This window comes from Chroicocephalus ridibundus, chromosome 2 (assembly GCF_963924245.1).
Source record: "Chroicocephalus ridibundus chromosome 2, bChrRid1.1, whole genome shotgun sequence".
Taxonomy (NCBI): Eukaryota; Metazoa; Chordata; class Aves; order Charadriiformes; family Laridae; genus Chroicocephalus; species Chroicocephalus ridibundus.
Window position 1 is genome coordinate 89,088,372 of NC_086285.1, and position 14,372 is coordinate 89,102,743.

Here is a 14,372-nt window from a genome sequence, read left to right on the forward strand (position 1 = left end):
CCTGCATTGCTCCCCACAATGTGCTTAGCTAAACCAGACTTCAGCAGTGAGATCTAATCCTGATTTCAAGAAACAAAAACCTGAGAAGCTACCACTTCTGCTGACTGCCTCTTTGCCCTTACACGATTCACACCTAACCAACAGTTGTAGCTTTTACTATGTAAAAGCAAAGGGGTAAAATTATCACAGTAACTCCTCATTTCCAGAATCTCAAGACAAGCCATTTATATCTCAAACAGGATCAATGGATACCAATGGATAACCCCAAACCTCCTGAGGCACCAAATCAGTTTCAGTCACTGTGTATAGTACTAGTGGTTTTTACAGAAATCATACGATCAACTTATCTGAAGCCCAAACAACATTGCTGAAGATCAGAACAGAATTCCAAACATCACTTGTAGCTGTCAACTGAAAAAAGACTGCTGAATGGGAAAAGAAAGAGAAGAGGGGTGTTACTACAAAGCAACAGTTTAGAGGGTTTGTACTAAATCATCTTGCAAGTCTTATTCATATTAACTGTAAACATACTAGTTATATCAAGGTAGCTTGATATTCAAACCAAACTTACCAGTTTGGTACACTATGATTTTAAAAGATGCTTAAAGATGCACTAGGAGCCAATCAGAGCTGGAGTTAATATCAAACAGCTCAGCACTCTCCTGACGCTTTCACATACAAAAAGCCTTAGTTCAGGTAAGAACTAAGTCTATCAGTCATTTGAACCACACGCCAATGCAATTACACAACCCTCTCAGCATAAACATTCCTACACGAGAGAAGTAAGTGCAATGCAACTCCAAGAGCAGCTACTCACATCTATTGCATCTCTTTCAAATATGCGGAGCTGCAGGAACAGCTCAAGCTTGATCTTGCGTTCTTGAAAAAGCTCCTCCATCTGAGACTGGGCCTCATCCAGCTGCTGCAGGACTGTCTCTATGTGGTTGATCGAGCTGTTATGGGGGGTCTTGTTACTGGAAATGGCAGAATCCCTATTCAAAGCAGAGAGAGGGGAAAGAGGAGGGGAAGAAAAAAAAAAAAAGAGTATTATTAAAAAAACCCACAAAACAACAACCATACAATTTGGATGCTATGCATAACCATAAAATATAAGACTGTTTCAGATAAGGTCAGTGCAAGTCATATTACATGAAAGCTAAGTCTGTACATCTTTGCTAATGAAAGTCCAAATTATGTTTTAGTACTCAAAAAAGCATTCAGAAATTAGATTACTTTCATTTTTTGACTAATTCAGCATTCAAGAACATTTTGCTTACAAGAAGAATACTTAGAACCAGAGACAAACTCTTATATTGTGAAAAGGAAGTGGCGTATGGTAACTACTTATTTTACTGAGCCCTCCTGGCAATAAAAAAAAAAATCAAAATTAGATAATAATAAAAAAAATGTACTTAATCTTTTACTTTAGTATAGAACCTGCAAATTTAGATACGATAATATCGGCTCCTGCAGCAAAGGGGACATGTACCAGTGCAGCCGGGGCACAAATTTATTGAGATTATTACTGAATGAAATGAACTGCAAACTAATGGTCTTTACTACAATAAAGTTACTTATCAGTCTGCAAAACAATTTCAAGTGTCTCTTTATAAAAAGGTTGCTGCTTAGAACTCAGAAGGCTGTGGAGCTCTGCATGTCAGACTACAAAGACGTATGATTGCTCCTATCACAAAGGTAGCTTAAGTAAACAAAATCTCCTTCTTGTGGAGGTAGTGTTTATAAGCTGAGCTTCCTGTAAACAGAGGGTTAGCGACCATCAGTACAGCATGAAACACCACTGTAGTCCTAACATTTACGAGTTTTATTTATAGGTCATATCTTGTAGTTATCATCTTTAGCCTCAAAACAGAAAGAGCTTCACAGAATATCAGACATACAGACTAAGAGATTTAAATTAAAATTTGTTTTACCTTAGTTGCTGTATAAGATCTTCACCTTCTTTTATGACATTGACTGTAACCTGCAGAGTGGTCTGTTGTTGTTGACCAAAACGTTTAATCAGGTCTTGGACAGCCTCCACAGACTCAGCATAGACATCATCAAGCAGTTCTTTCTGTAGCTCTTCAAGCCATGTCCACAGCTAAAGGAGAGAGAGGAAAAAAAAAAAAAAAAAAGAAGTGTAAGCCCCAGGATCATGCAGTCACTATTCCAAATCAATGTCCCTGGACAAGAGAAAACAGACTGAGGTGGGGGGGAGAAACAGGATTTGCTTCTCTTCATAGAAAAATGCCATCTTTAATTTAATAAAAATGAGCCTTTGTTTCAAATAAGGTTTTTGCTTCTTGGAAATACCAGGAAAGCTTTATCCGTGTTGCTAAGTCACCCTTTCTTTCCCAGTTTCCTTCTAGAGTACTGAGTGTATCCGACTGAGCAGCACAGAGCTCATAGCGAGAATCCCATCTGCAGCTCTGTGCGAGAGTCCCTGGGAGGGAAATGCTATGGTAACACTCCCCGAGAGAAGGGAGGAAGGAAGGAAGGAAGGGAGATGTATTGTAGCCACCATCAAATTTACACTGCCAGGCTGACACATGCACACAGATAACACTTTTCAGTGGCCTTCAAAAAAAGAAAAGGGCATTTCAGAAAACAAAATGCAGAGATAAATATCAGATGTGAGAAGTTATTTTTTCTGTTACGATCTCTACAGTTACGGTGTCTACCTTCTTGATTTCAATTTCAGACTATAACAACAAAAATAATCGTACGTAATTCCACCAGTTAATTCAATGTTTCCAGCCCCTACTCAACGTGCACATATCCCTGTTCAGAACTGCCCATGTAGCGCAGCTTATGGAAAATTCCCTAGGCGTCTGCTAGCCAGGTATCACTACTGGTCACTTGAACCCTACTGTGTTCTTTTCCACAATTTTATGAGGCAAGCTGTTGCATCCTAAGCTCTCTCTGAAAATTGCTCATCAGCCGTCTATTGTGCAACTGATAAAAACCCTGTTTGAAGAGCGGAAGCACGGATGACTCCTGCAACTCTCCTCCTGTGAGCACAACAGCTCCACAAAACAGCTCCTCGCATGGGAAGCGTCCAAACTGGGCCCCTCCTCTCCATTCTGCCATCACACCCCAAACCTGTGATGCCAAGAACAAGGACTACAGTTTGGGTTTTATCCTGATAGAATAACTCCGTTCTGCTTGAAAGCAATAACATCTTTTGACTACGTTTTAATCTCTGCCTTTATACATTTGAGAGGTACAAACAGGCCTTATTAACTTTGAACATAATTAAAAGGTTAACATAGTTAAAATACAGACAGTAAGCAAACTGATTTAATCTAAAAAGACAGAAAACCAAATGCTTTATTTCTTTGCTTAACATTTTCTACAGAAATACCCATTTCATGGTGCTGTTCTGATCGTAAAGGCTTCTTAACTACCAGTGGAGCTTCATTAAAATAGAAAATTCAATGAAGGATTCTAGATCTTAATTAATCGGTTCCTTTGAAGCTTTATTTTAAAACTAAACACTAGTTTTCATATCTTAGAGCCTTACACACCTCCTGAGGCAGGTTTTGAGTTAACCAAGCTACCAGCTAAATTCTCACAAATTGTAAAGAATTAATGACATTTAACCAGACTCTTTTCTACAAATCTACTAACACCACCCCCCCCCAAACGGAACTGCCTATTCATACAGTGTTATTCTGACTACTCATATGCTTCAAAGACAATGCCTGTCACAGATTTGAATGCAACTCCATAGTCGTAAACACCACAAGCCCAAGCCACAGCAGTCGTCTTATTAAAAGGAGCACAAATCAATAGAACTTCGCAAGTGGGTCAAAAGCGCTCATCAACATTCATTCCAGTATAACCGAATGCAGCATCCAAATTTATTATTATTTTTCCAAACGCATACTTAGGAATGCAAATTTCACTTTGAGACAAATGAAACTTAAGGGCAAGACGCCTGACAATACAACCTGAAAACTTTACTCAGGTTTCAATGCCCAGAGGACATGTTTTTATTCCTCTCTTAGCTTAATTGGTTTATGTCTGAACCGTAATATTAGGGCACCTTGTTAGAGACCTTCCAAGTGAGCCGGTGTGTACACAAAACCAGTGCAGCTTGCAATTGTGCAAGTACATTCATTTGAGAGTAACACTTCGTTGTTGCCTGCAGATCTAATGTGCTTGGTGCTGGCTGGCAGACCTCTACACTCCATGCCTACTGCCACTGCCTAGAAAAGGCCCAATTTTCAGAGATGTCTATCACAGAAACTGGGATTAAAATAATTTTGAGTCTCTTGGACCCTATCAAGTTTTCCCCTTAGCTCCTTTACAAGCACCTCTACTGCAGCTCAAGACAGGTCTAAGAACCACTTCAATTTTTTCCAATATGTCTTTTGCAGCTGGGTTGTGTCAGACCTGTACAAGGGACGCCTCACCTCTACATTTCTTACTCTTCAGATTTCAGCCACTTCTATAACTGGGTGGAGAGGGCCTGGCAGGAGCAATGAAACTTAAAAGAGTTGGGCTGGTGAGGTATCATGCATATGAATACTTCCCTTAAAGCTCACCCTGGATGCTGGAGAGTAAGCCAGCACAGAACAAGCAGACCTTTCCTTCTGTGTAGCCAGTTCAAAGCAACACCATTTGCCTACAGCAGACAGAAATGGGCACTAAGCAGAAGAAAACGTTATGATGACTGGCTTAGCGCCTGGTCAGCACGGCATGACTGTAAACACGCTATCTCGCCCCCGAGGTACCAAAGGGCTCAAAAATATGTTGCATTTGCCTAGTTCATTAGCTGAACTGCCCACTGCTTGGGAAGGAAAAACATTTTACACGTGTGCAGAAAGAGAAGGAGAGTAATTACTATGCATTACTTGCTTAGCTGTGACTCATACACTGTTGAAAGTGGAACAACTTAAGCCCTTTCTGAAGTGACTAAACAGCTCTGTGACACTTCCACAGCAAAAGTTTCTCTAATACATTACCAAATAAGCTTTTTATATTTTCCCATCAAGTAAGTTTCTGACAAACAGAAAATTCTCCTCAAAATAATCTAACAAAAGTTAGAATAAAGCCACCACAAATGAACAAAACTGTCAGGTTATTAAAGCTGGTTAGAAATTCATGCAATTTACTGAGAGGAGCTCAATTCATAATGGTAGGCAATAGTAAGATGGCTTGTATACAGCTTTAAAACCAGAATGAGCACTGTATATACTGGAAATTACGTAAATTACCTTGGTCTTGGATACAAAACTAAGGCTGAAGACAGTACAAGGTTGCACAGCAAAGCCAAAAAGAAAGCGAACAGTTTACAGTGGGGGGTGAACAGAGACTGGAGCTTACCCATACACGTTCAGCAGTGCAGAACTACAGATTTTATCGCGCAATGATTTTCTGAGGTAACGCATTATTCCATAAAAGAGAGCCTGGCAACAAAAATCCAGTGGGAAAAAAATGCAAACAAACTGGTCATTAAAAAACTATTGACTTTCTCTCGGTATGAACTTTTGAGCAACTTCCAGGCATGTTGTTTTATATTCTCTGTAAAAGCAGCAGCACGAAGATCCCTAAACAAACCACTGAGTCCTGTGACCCCAGTAAGAACTTCACCCAGCGGCAAGACAGCTTTAACATACAGTTAAAAAACTGTACAAATAACTCAATCCGTTCACAGGAGGCAGCTTTTCTGCTCTTTTCATCTGCTCTTCCCATCTTACCCGCATTAAAATTGGAGAGGGAAATCAAATTCTGAATCCCTGACAAGCAAATGTTTCACCCAGCAGATTTTTTTTTCTTGATCTAAATATAGCACAGACTAAGAAACATCTGCTTGAATGAGCCTGCATCCTGTGCTACCTCTTTCCTAAGTTCTTGGGAGCATGCCATTAGTCACCGAGATAGTATTATTTTAATTGTCTGCAACATCCTGGAAGTTTCAGTGTTTCCATCATGGGCCTCTATCCATTTAAATCAAGTCCCTGCAATCTCCTGAAAGACTGCAGCTAAACAAGACCTTACTGTATTTTGCTGAATATAACCAGAGAACAATTATTTTTGAGTCAATACCTTCCCCAAGTGCACGGAGTTATTTTATTAGGGTAAAATATCCATCACACTCTTTCACAATTTATTTCATTTTTCATCTTTATGATAATGGCTTTTGGATACGCAGACAGCCTCTTCAGCAGGCTAACACAAAGAAAGGCACACAGTTTCTGCCAATTCCTCTTTCTGCCCCTGCCCCCAGCACATTGTCACAGTACGCGTATTACCACAGCCACAGTTGTTGAAGGAGCTATTATTTGTCCAGGACCAAATGTTGCAATAGTATTCCCTAACAAGTATATCTGGGCATAGAAATGGGCTGATGTGCTTGTGTGTCTGCCTCTAAACTTTGGCTTTCAGGACATGCAGTGGAGAAAAACTTGTACCTTTTTAAAAAACAAAAACCGTAAGATGTTAAACCCCCTGGAGTTTGTCTTCCAGGGTCTTTCAGTGACATTTAAGATATTAAATACGTGCATTATTTTTGAAAATGAGATATAATTATCTTAAAAACCAAATAACCATATCTATTCTACAGTTACAATGACTTTGAGCAGCCTGGTCTAGTGGGAGGTGTCCCTGCCCAAGGCAGGGGGGTTGGAACTAGATGGTCTTTAAGGTCCCTTCCAACCTGAACCATTCTGTGATTCTGTGAATCAATTTCCCATTCAGAATAAATTCATCCTTGAAGCAAAACCAAGTTTCTCATATCTCCCTAAACCTACATCAACAACAAATGCTAACAGGGTAGTAGTAGTCATCCCATTTCTTAACTGAACAAGAAAAAAAATGCCTATACCATAGAGCTTTACACAGTTTAAAGGTCCATTTCTGCCTCACTTCTCTCAAGCACTTCGTGCTATTTTGATAATGCTTGGACTTAAATTTGGTCCCTTTTTTCAAGCAAAGCAGCTACCAGTATTGAAAAAAAAGACAGAAAATCTGTGTTGGGTAACTGGATTCCAGTCCTACCAAACCAGTAAACCACACCACGCTTTAGTGTGATGCCAGTGAATGTTTCTCTTATTTCAGATTTAAGAACTGTCCTCCTCAACTCTCAGATTGTGACGACAGGTATATCAAAGTACTGACTAGAGACTGCACTTCATGTATTTTGCCAGACCCATCACACTGAGCATTGCTGTGCTATAATAAATGGCACAATAGAAAGATGCACAAAAGCCCAAGGGACAGAGCCTTCACACTTTGATGGGGGGCATCCAAAAGCTGCTCTGCTGCCTGGAAAGAGGAGAGAGCAGCCTTATTACGACATCCACATTTAACCTGTAGACCACCAGCACAGAAGACTCAAATACTCAGGAGTGAGAGGCACCCAGAAGAGGACATCTGTCACCTCAGGGTCCACCTGGGATGAAAAGAATGAAAGGCTGTGCAGATGGACACCTTTCCATAACAGATAATGCAAAGGAGGGCTTATTTCTGACAGTGAGTTGTGAGACAAAGCGAGACCACTATCAACAAGCTTTTTTTGAATCAAATACACATCTCATAGCTAGATGTGAATCAACCTGCAGCATTATGGACAGACCAAGGCCTCCTCAGCCTTCCCATGCACCAGGGATGATGCCACCTTCCTTTAACAGCTTGCCCAGACTACTGTTTCATTACTTTTGTTCAGGAACAGCAAGGTTTTGTATTTTAAATCTTAGCCAATTCCACTTCCTTTTTCTTTGTTTCAACCTCAGTCTATTCTGGTGTAAAGTTTAGTTTGAGTAAGACAGGAAAAAAAAAAAAAAAGAAGAGACACATCTAATAACACCATTAAGGATATTGTGTATACATAAAAAGCGCTCTGAGCTATTTTATAATCAACTTGTCAGAATACACACAAAAGGTTATATGCAAAAAGCCAACAGGCTCTTAATAGATCATTCTCTTCCACGTACAGTCAGCCTGATCTGTATTCCCACACTTGACTCCAGTTAGGAAAAATATCTGTTGCTCTACTTTGGCGCTACTACAAACACCTGGGTTGGCCAGGATTTCAGTCTTCCCACTCATAGATGCTGAGGGAGCCATTTCGGAGAGAGCGTGTGTGCATGTGTGTCTGTATGTATGCGTATGGAAGAATTTGAATTCACACCAAAATCCTGTTCACCTCTATGTGGTGACAAATTTCACAGCAAAGACTACCGTGACTCTTGCTCCTATGTTTTGCACACAAACTTTTATGATCACCATTTATTTAGGAAACATATCTTTTATTTGTGCTATTTTTTTCTCATCTTGTCCTTCCCAATATTATTAAATGTCAAAAGGCACAAAAGCCATAAGAGATTCACTGTCTTGCAACGGTCAACAGTTTCGGATGTCCAGTTGCATTTTACCCCTTCTCAGGCTGGGAACCTGCCCGGACACAGTACTTTTAACACAAAGACTCTGATAAGGATATTAGGAAAAATTTTTACACTGAAAGGGTTATTAAGCATTGGAACAGGCTGCCCAGGGAAGTGGTTGAGGCACCATCCCTGGAGGCATTTAAAAGACGGGTAGACAGAGTGCTTAGAGATATGGTTTAGTGATGGTTTTTTGTCAGACTGATGGTCTAACTAGTTAGACTAGATGATCTGGAAGGTCCGTTCCAACCTAGGCAATTCTAGGATTCAATGGTATTTCTGGTCCCAAACACTTTTAAAGCTCGTCAGTGTACAACTTAACTTCAATACATCACTCACTGAAAAATTTGGCTTCTATATTGAAATTTCTCACTGTTTGCTAAAAATCAATATTCACAACCTTACAAACTTAAAACTAGTAATAACATAACAGCATGGAATCACAATTTATATATCACCATTAAGCAAAATGAGTAATGGTGATACCATTACATAAAATCATATTTCTGTCTTCCCTCAATACATCCTTTTTTTTTGCCCCCCAGTGAGAAATGTGGTCTATTGAGGTTAATCTATAAGGAGTCTGAGAACTTGTATGTTGTTTTGTGATGTTTGGAAGCCACAGGGAGCTAGGAAGAAGCTCTACCAGGTTGTAACCACCTGGCTACAGAACTTCTGGAATTGTTAAAGGCAGACAGCATTTCCAAGGTGCATCGGAACAGGCTGCTACACCCATACTACAGAGCTGCTTTGTGCACAGGTAGAGCAAGAGCTTGTTACTTCCAGGACGTGTCAAGCCTATCTACTGCTTTTGTGGTAAGTACGCTGCTTCTGAAAGCAGAAACTGTGCTGATTTACTAAACGTGAACAGAGGAACAGTACTGCGCAGACACTACAGGGCTGATGCTTCTCAGGAAAGCTGAGAAAAGTTACAGGCAAATTGTGTATGAAGTATAAAGGTTATGTAAAGCTACAAGGGAGAAGTAGTATGGGAATGGTCTCATCCAGATGAGAAGCATTCATTCAAAATGAAGTATTTCTGGGGAAAAGAATAAAACAAACCAAAACATCCTACTTCAAAAAAAAAAAAATCAAGGGGTTGGATGGATATTGGAGCCAGATTTCAAAGCCTCAGAACAGCCAACAACTCTGATTACCAGCTTTTCTCAGCTCTGTGGCTCCCTCCAAACTGCCCCACATAAACAGGTTTTTATTCTTCACGCCTATTTTTTAGACCAGGAAAAAATACAAGACAAAAAAATACAAGAAACAAAATTCACCCTGAATACTTAAAGTGCAAAACGTGTTGGTGGTATTTTATTTTGATTTGTTTGGGTTGTTGTTTTTTGGGTTTGTTTTTTTTAAACAACTGAAGCATCTCTTTCCAGTTCAACAACTAACATATTATCCTACTATTTGAACCCCTCTCTCCACTAGCTAAGCATGCACGTTAATTTCTTCACTCCATCATACAGCAAAAAGGTTATGTGCTTACAGGTATGCACTAATTTATTCAATAACTTCCCACATCCTGCAGGAGAGATGCAATTCTCCTGCCAACAAAGCATGGATGACTTTCAGGTTTAGGGCATTTTTATCTTCCATCTGCTTTGTGATGCCTTCTCAGCACTCCACACGCATGTTTGATAACAAACAACATGCTGTTGAAAATAGATCAGAATACAGAAAGCACAAGACAGCTTTGAGCTTGCTATTTCTTTGCACCTTAACCAAAGGACTCGTCTACTAAATATGAACCACCTGCCTCACTCTCTCATCTGTATTTTTAAGTAAAATGCAAATAAATTAAAAGATAGGCTCGCTTACATAAATAAGTACTCTTTTTAATTTTCCCTGCTTTATTAGGTATAAAGGCAGCCACATGACAAAACCAAAAAAAAAAATCAACATGTGTACATCAGCCACGGTACCTTTCCCCCGAAGTCCAGACTGCAAAGAGGATGCCATAGTAACAGCTGTGTGCACTTACAGGGTCACAATAATATCCATTTTCCCAAAGAAATAAATCAAGATACAGAATTTATTTTTTTTTTTTTTCCAATAAAACATTATTATCTAGGGGAGCAGTGGCAACATTCCAGCACATCTGGATTAGCCTCCCAGAATTACTCAACAGTGACTCACAGATCAGTCTGCCTTTCAGTTTTTGGATTTTTTTAAAGCCCTTTCCTTGCAATTCCTTTTACAGTCTCCGTCTTTCATCATTACCACCAACTGTATCCATTTAAATTCCATTCCAGCTGCTCTTCTTCATGCTAAGAAAAACAGGTAATCAAGAAATCTATGGAAACAATGAGCATGTTTCAGCAGCTGACTCCTGTGCTTCACAACAGGTAATGGAACAGCACTACGTGCTAGAGAAACACGAAACAAAAAAGTTGCCGCCTAAGAATAGCTTACAATACAGCATTTATGTTTTATTTAAACAAACAAAGTCCTGAGAGAATATCGTGAAGGAAGCATCTAACAGAAAACTGATGGGGGAGCTCTGCACTCATGTCTAGAGCTAAAAAATAATTCAATCCTGACCTCCTTCTAAGACCAACTGCCTTGTGTGTTTGTTTCAAGTGCAAAGCAGATGTTCTGCATACAAAAAACTCCCACCCTTATCCTCAGCAAGGTTTTGCTGAAAAAACTACTTTGAATACTATACTTCCCCACTGAACAGACCATGTCTCCATCTAGGGTGAAGGGAAGGAAGACATACTCCGACATGCTGTGATCCACAAGCCTTTCATACATATTTTCACGTAGTTTGAGCAGTGAGAAGATATAACATGAGCTCTAAACAGAAAACAAGTAATACACAGTTGCCGAAATTTGCCACTACCGTTAACCAAAACCCTTTACTGAAGTCCGTATTCTTGCTCTAGCCTATTCCCATGAGCTTATAAATGTGTATAATCTATGTTGTGAATCAGAGCAGAAAACTGATCTGTTGGAAAACGAAGTGTGTTTAGCTCAATTTTCTTTTTCCTGGTATATCGGTTCAACCTTTGAAAAAGGCTAAAAATTGCAAACATGAGGTAAACCATTGTCATTATCAGATGATAATGGCAACTCTTTAGGTTGTGAAGAACCACCAATACACAAGATCAAAATGCAACGTGTGAAACAGAGAAAGAAAACAAAGTGTCTCTGGGCAGCAGGGTTGCCTTAAGTAGGCTTGTGCTTCTGACATGCACGTCAGTCTCCTGAACCGTGTCAGTCTAACCACGTGTCAGACAACTCAGTTAACTGCACTGGAGAGCTGGTTGGATTTTAAAAAAACCCACCAACAAAAGTGCACAGTATCTCCCTCCCTCCCTCCCTCTCAATGCGCAATGGCATCTTTCAGCTGTATCAGTTCCCTGATCTGACCCTCCTCCCCCCTTCCCTGTGACTGAACAAGCATGTGTACAACAAAGGAGGTAGAAGCAGCTTGTGAAAGTAAGAAAATAATAATAAAAAATTTAAAAAAAACATAAACAAAAAAACCACCCTACACCAGCCTCCAATCCGCAGTACATTACAAACCAAAACTCATCATACAATAGGGGTTTCATAACTTCCTATGGCAAGGTTCTAACAATGAAAGTAATGTTGGACAGTATCGGTTTCAAAGCTCAAAGTTATGACCACGACTTAGCAGCCGTTTTACCTCTTTAACATGAGTGTGAAAGGACACAGACATGTCCAGCAGGATCTTGCGTTGCTCCACACGCCTAACAAAATCCTGTATCCGGTCTTCGAGCTGATGGGCAGCTTGATAAATTTCCTCCGGGTCACACTCCCCAGTCTGAGCGAGCTGTTCAGCTGCCTCTAGGAGCTTATCTGCGTTGGTGTATGTGTTCTGTAGAGAAATAAGTTCATTTCACAGGATTAAATGAAAGAAAGTTCAGTCCGTATATTTTAAAGCCATTCCACTAATGAAAAATGAAAGGACAAAAAGGTACTTGGAACATATTTTTCTTTCTTTTTTCTTTAAAGGTTGTATAAAGAATATAATCTTACTAAAGATTTTGTTGTATTTCTAGATACTTTTTCATTTAACTGTGAATAAATTAATTCCTTAGCTCCTTATTTACATCTATTCAAATGTCTCCTTGATCCAGAACTCCAGAGTTTATTTATTCTTCCTTGGAATTGGTATTTTATATTCACAACTAGAATAAAAATCAGCCTAAACATCTAATTACTTCCCAACTGGACTGTTTCAATACTGGACAAATCACTGCAGTCATGGCCAGAAAAATTTTCAAATGTGTATTATTAAAGTGAGAAAGTCCTAGACGCTGGTAGATCAAAGTTTAAGATCAAATCCACACATCCAGCAGGAGGGCGGAAAGTGACCAGGCACAGGAGAAAATTTCTCTCCATCCTTACAGACATGAGGTATCCAAAATTCACATGTCAAGTGGATAACCATTTGTGAAACAGCAGCAACAGAGCTATGACTGAGTGTCAGAGTGGAATATTGTCCCAATACATCATAGGATAAACAAATACAGAGCAGCAGTCCTATAAGAGACTTGAGTCAAAGCAGAAAAAGAATGGGAGAAGTCTGGTACCTGATGTGCTGAGTGTGCTACGGTCCAGAGAAGAGAGAGATGCTGAACAACTCTTAAAGCTTAGAACCTGCAGCCTGCACCTGTATCTTTCTCACTAATTCAAAACAGGACTGATTCCAAACGTTTGCTATCATTTGGGTGTTCTTTTTGAGCCTAACCTTGGGGTTTTATGCTTTACAACGGTTCTCAAAATGTACTAATCAAGAAAGCATATAAGGATGTTAACTTTAGCCTCTGGAGAAAACGGACTGAAGCCAAGTCTACACTAAAGAAGCTTTGCTTATGTCACTACATCAGGTCCCCTGACAAGTTTGCACTGCAGACTATAAAAAAAAATCTTGACAATATAAACTATACCTTTTTCATTTCCCTTATGCCCTTCCATCTTCTCCCAGCCTCAGTTATATCAGGTAAAAAACACTGCTTGCCGAGTCAAATTAGGCCTATGCAAGTATGCTTTCCTTTGCCATAAATATAGTATCACACTTCTAATTAACATCATAATATCCACAAAAGTTAAATCCAAGCCCAGCCCTAAAACTCAACTAATGGGCAGGAAATAGGAGCTCTCCTCCAGGGTCTCAGCAAATGACCAGGCAAGCCCAGGACAGATTATATGACTCAGTGCGGCTTTCAGATATTGTGGGGGGAGATCCCCCTTCATTTATTATGATCTATTTACGTAATGAATTTAATCCATGCTGCTCCTTGATTTTGATTATGTGCATCCTAGCCATTCTTTAACCTTCAGCTTTTTAATTGCACGGAGAGGTAGAGAACCTCCCTCCCCAGTTCTCCTGGGAAAGCCTGAAGAGACTAATGTAAGCCTACCCTTTTCAGTGGCGACCGCACTAGTCAACACTCCGGATCGCTGGCTCAGGCCATGTTGGCCCAGAACACGCTCTGATCTGTGCTTTGGTGTTTTGACTTCCACAGTCGCAGCTCACACGTGTTCAAGAGGCAGGGCTGAAGAGCCTTAAGGCACTCCTCAAACAACAACTACTTCATCAACCCAGAGCGCCACACCCAGCTGCAGATGGCTGAAACAGAAGTTTCCCCTTTTAATGAAAACTTTATCTCACATGTGTAGCATTGTTTATGAATTCCAGTAGTATCTTCCGCATAACGCAGGCCCAGGCACATCAGACTTCTCCTTCTGTAAACTGGATGGTGAACTGCCAGTGCTTAGAAATGATGACAACCTAGATGCTGCTTCAAAAGGGGGTGCGATTCTCAAACCGTAACAGCAGACATATGCCTTATCGCTAAAATTTCTCTTCCAAGTGGAGCCGAAATATAATATAAATATTTATCTTGGTAGATAATGACTGCCCTTTGGAATAGAAATGACAGCAAATAGGCGTGCTGTGCTGACTACTGCCTTTCCCAACTCTGCCTGCATCTAAACAAT

At 40.0% G+C, this 14,372-nt stretch overlaps 1 protein-coding gene across 3 annotated transcripts in view; it reads right to left on the reverse strand.

The window, feature by feature from the left end:
• The window catches only part of TRIO (trio Rho guanine nucleotide exchange factor), a 257,134-nt gene that overhangs the window by 122,735 nt on the left and 120,027 nt on the right, over positions 1 to 14,372 (reverse strand). For all 3 annotated transcript variants that reach the window (XM_063326144.1, XM_063326146.1, XM_063326145.1), the window contains exons 11-13: positions 12,052 to 12,243; positions 1,932 to 2,101; positions 818 to 992 (exon numbers count right to left, since the gene is read on the reverse strand). In XM_063326144.1, coding sequence (XP_063182214.1) covers positions 818 to 992; positions 1,932 to 2,101; positions 12,052 to 12,243 — 537 coding nt within the window. The remainder of the gene's footprint in view (positions 1 to 817; positions 993 to 1,931; positions 2,102 to 12,051; positions 12,244 to 14,372) is intronic.